Here is a 4,095-nt window from a genome sequence, read left to right as displayed (position 1 = left end):
TTCAACTACAAAGAGTTTCTCATCTATGTGCTGTTGACTATGAAAAACTGCTAATAAAACATCCTGTGTTGTCTCCTGAGCTACAAGATCATCTTCCTTTCCCATATAAGATTATATAAGACTCACCTTCTATTGTTGTAATATATAGATAGTCCACATATTAACTGTGTATTTATTTAACAAGACAAGATTTCTATCTAGGCCTTTGTAACCAGCAATGTTACTGCCCTGGCCCGGGACTGAAGTTATCAAGCTGGCCTGGGACTGAGGCTATCAAACATCCTGCAAGCCCCCTCTTCAAAAGACCCTTCCCAGTAATCAAGATCTAAGAAGATACAACAGACAAACAGACTTCCACTTCCTAAAAACTGCGATTGGTTTTTACCTAATCTGACAAGACAAACAGCATGTCTTATAATTATTGTTTCCATGCTTTGTATACCCTGTTCTTTAGATTTTTTACTACCCCTCACCCCCCTTACTTCCTAAACATCCCTCAATAAATATGCATGTCTTAATAGCCATGGGGCTGTGGTCCGGAGTTTTGCTCTGACTGTAGCCGGCTAAAAACATGCTAAAAAGTATTGAGATTTTAGCCTAATTCTGTTCACCTGCACCGCCTCCAACAAGTCAACCCACCCCCGCCGAGGCTGGACCCCAGCATACCTGGATTGTCTTGAATGCAGGCTCCCAGGTGGCCTGGAGAATCAGGATGGTGGGACGGGAATAGGCTGAGGAGGCTCGGCCGTGTTTTCCCTGGGCCTGCAGAGCTCGGGGTCAGTCTCTGGGCCTTGCTCACTGGGCTCTATGGCCCGGCCATCTCTTGGACACCCTAAGTAACTGAGTGGTAGTAGTACCCTCTCCCCCGCAACAGGCAGGGGATCTGGCCTGACATGGCTCTTAGTTTTCTTTTTCCTTCATGAGGGAGACAGATTAGGGGAGGGATTGGGCAGAGGGCATGCATACCAGCCAGAGAGACAGACAGGGAGAGGAGAAGACATTCTCCAGTAGGGTGTGGTCATGCTATAATCCCCTCTTCCTTTTTCTATGTTTGGATTTGGACATACATGCACATGTGCCAAGTGTGTTTTTCAAGCTACTGGGGCCAGGATTCGAACCACAGTCAGCCATGTGGTATGTGGCTCCCTTAACCATCAGGCCATGGGGCTGGCCCGAGAGAGACATTTTTGACCATCTCATCTACTGCAATCTTCCTGCCCTGGCTCCCAGCTAGCTCAGACTGCAGGTGCACGGTCTGGTGCCAGTCCGTTCATTTTATTCCGGAAGCTGAGCTCAGGCCTCTATGCAGCTCCCGCCTTGAGCAGCAATGCCCCACCACTGGCACCAATGTGGCCTGCCCAGGCATAACTCATTGGTGGTGCCGTGGTAGGCGGATGATGGTGCCTGCCCAGGCTGCCTTCCACGGCCGCCAGGGGGAGCTCAGATGTGCTCAGCCTTCCTTCTGTCCGCGCTTTTCGAGAGACCCTGGCAGAGGCTGCCAAATGTCTGGAATTCCAAGTCCAGCCTGAGCAGGTTCCACAGTCACAGGGCTGCAGGAAACTCCGGAGGGGATCTCGTGGGCCTCCCCTCCATCTCTGATCATTCCACAAACGAGGAAACCAAGGCTCAGGGAGGGGAGGCTGTCTGGGAACTCAAATCCATGATTCGTCTGCCCCTGGTGACCAGATGAGACGCATCTTGCCCTTCCTAGGGTCAGCCTCACACCCCTGGAGGTAGATTAATGGTTTCCTGGAGTCTACGAGGTCTGTCTTCTGAACATTCACCCTGTCATCTGTCTGAAATGCAAATCGGATCCGGGCACTGCCCCCGACACTTATGTTTTTATTCTCTTAATCCATGGTAAGAGCATGTGCATGAGAGAGAGAGAGAGAAAGAGAGAGAGAGAGACTTGCCTTCAGACAAACCCAAACCTGTCCGCAAGGTATTTACATCCTTTTCGCTATGGTCTCGCCCTCTCCAACCTTCGCCCTCCAGACCCGCTGGGCCTCTCACGCCCCTCCCTGCCTGTGGAGGTGCAGGCACACTCGAGGTCCCGTGGGGTTTGCACATGCAGTTCCCGCTCCTTGAATGCTCTTCCCCTCTTGTTCTAAGGCTTCTCAGGCTCTCTGGCCTGCTCTGACCCCCTAGGCTCAGCCACTCCTTCCTCTGAGCTCCCAGAGCTCTGGGTAATTCCTGTATTAGCACTTAGCTCATTGGCTTAGAATCGTTTGTTTACAGCCTCTTCTGCCGGGTGGGACGGGTGGGACTGGTGTCTTCTGCATCTTCTGCCCCATCCCCTGTGCCCTCACAGTGCCTCGCTGAGAGCCTGACACCAGCTCAGGCCCAGTGAACATGTGTGGAGTGAGTGGTCAAAGGATCTACTTGTCCCCAAAGGTCCCTTGTCCTGTGCCTTAAATGTCATCTTCCATGAGTCCTGCCTGGTTCCTGGCTTCTGTTGGCTTCAGCCTTCCCACAGCTGGGCCTCTCTTTCCTCTCCAACAGCTGGCCCAGCCCTGCCCAGACTCTGGGGGCAGTGAGGCCCTGGCCCAGGCAGATTTAAAGAGCCAGCATTCAGCAGTGCAGGTGGCTCCACTCTCCGTAAGCTCGGCACAAGCTCCACTCTTGTGCTGGGCCCGGGAACCTGGCTTCTGCCATATCCCATCAGATAGGCAGCTCATGGGAGACCGCTTCCCTGGGGCCCCAGGGGTCTAGAAGTGCACCGCCTCCCCACCATGACAGCATCTCCTGCGGTGCCACCAAGCCTCCTGATATCTGCACCGCACCAGCTGGCACCCCTCCATGGGGTGCCTGCCTAAAGCTCTACCATGGAGCCCACAGTTGGAGAGCAAGGGACAGACCCATAGATGTGACCCTGGCAAGGGTCAGAGCTATGCAGGGATCTGAGAAGAGTCCGCGGGGTTGCAGGACGAGGTGGCCGGAACAGCCTCCAGGTGGGGTCTGAGCTGAGATGGAAGGGAAGGAGGAGGCTCAGGGCTCTTCAAGGACAGGGGCTGGAGAAAGGCCCCTGGACCCCAACCTGGAGCCCTCAGCCTGTCCCAGTCCTGAGAGCATGCTGTCCTCAGAGGAGGGTCTGAGGGGTGAGGAGCAAGCTGCCCTCTCACCGACTCCTGAGTGCAGGCCCGCCACAGACGCTGTCCTTTCTCTTTATTCAGGCAACGCTCACGGCCTTCCCCCCGTGTGCCAGGGACCCGCACGCTCACTCCTCCCACCGTGTGCCAGGGACCCGCACGCTCACGGCCTTCCCACCTTGTGCCAGGGACCCGCACGCTCACTCCTCCCCACTGTGTGCCAATACCACCTCCAAACTGCCCGCTGATTCAGTGGGAACCAAGACGGCCCCCGAGGGGCTCCGTGGGGAGTGAACTGTGGAACAAGCCTCCAGGGCAGAGGGGAGCCATAATGGGGGCCTAGTGGGTGGGCTGGGGTGGCTGGCGGAGGGAGCACGGTGGGTGCGGGTGCGGAACCAGCCCCCCAGGACCTCATCAAGGTGCCAGCATCCCCACAGGCAGACCCTGGGGCTGGCGAGCTGGTGGGCATAGGGGGACCTCCTGCCCCCTGGGGTCACCAGACGACCTGGACAATGTTTTAAACAGGTACAGGAGGCAGCAGGGCCCCAGGCCTCCGGAGTCTTTCTAGATCTGGTTTCTAATCCCGGCTCCACCGGGAGCTGGGTGACTTTGAGCAAAGGACGTCACCCTTCCAGCCTGTTGGCTCTTCCCTAAGCTGGGTTTAGGCTGGTCTCCTCCAGGGCTGCGGTGAGGAGTAGCTGTGTTAAGTGTCCAGCTGATGGTCGGAGCAGTAATAATGACAGTAACTGGGAAGCAGGCCGGGCCGGAGGGGAGTTATTAGGAAAACAGGGTCATAAAAGCCATGGCCGCTTTAGCCAGGCCTGCTTGTGGGCGGCTCGTTCCCGCCGTCCCCAGTCCTGCAGCGGACATTCTGGGGAGGCGCAGGTGTCTGCGCTGTCCCGCGTGCACGTCCCCATTCCTCACAGCCTTGGCCACCGCCCCAGCTCCCCTCTGCGGTCCGCCCCGCGTCCTCCCCTAACCTCGGGTCTGGCCCAGCGAGCCGCGG

General features: G+C 56.5%; 1 protein-coding gene across 1 annotated transcript in view; it reads left to right on the top strand.

The window, feature by feature from the left end:
- The window catches only part of HMCN2 (hemicentin 2), a 170,726-nt gene that overhangs the window by 558 nt on the left and 166,073 nt on the right, over window positions 1–4,095 (top strand). The window contains 2 exon segments of the mRNA XM_014583202.2: window positions 2,503–2,598; window positions 2,666–2,804. Coding sequence (XP_014438688.1) covers window positions 2,503–2,598; window positions 2,666–2,804 — 235 coding nt within the window.

This window comes from Tupaia chinensis, unplaced genomic scaffold (genome assembly GCF_000334495.1).
Source record: "Tupaia chinensis unplaced genomic scaffold, TupChi_1.0 Scaffold144168_1, whole genome shotgun sequence".
NCBI lineage: Eukaryota > Metazoa > Chordata > Mammalia > Scandentia > Tupaiidae > Tupaia > Tupaia belangeri.
Note: the sequence above shows the minus strand (reverse complement) of the source record. Positions and strands in the feature narration are given on the sequence as shown.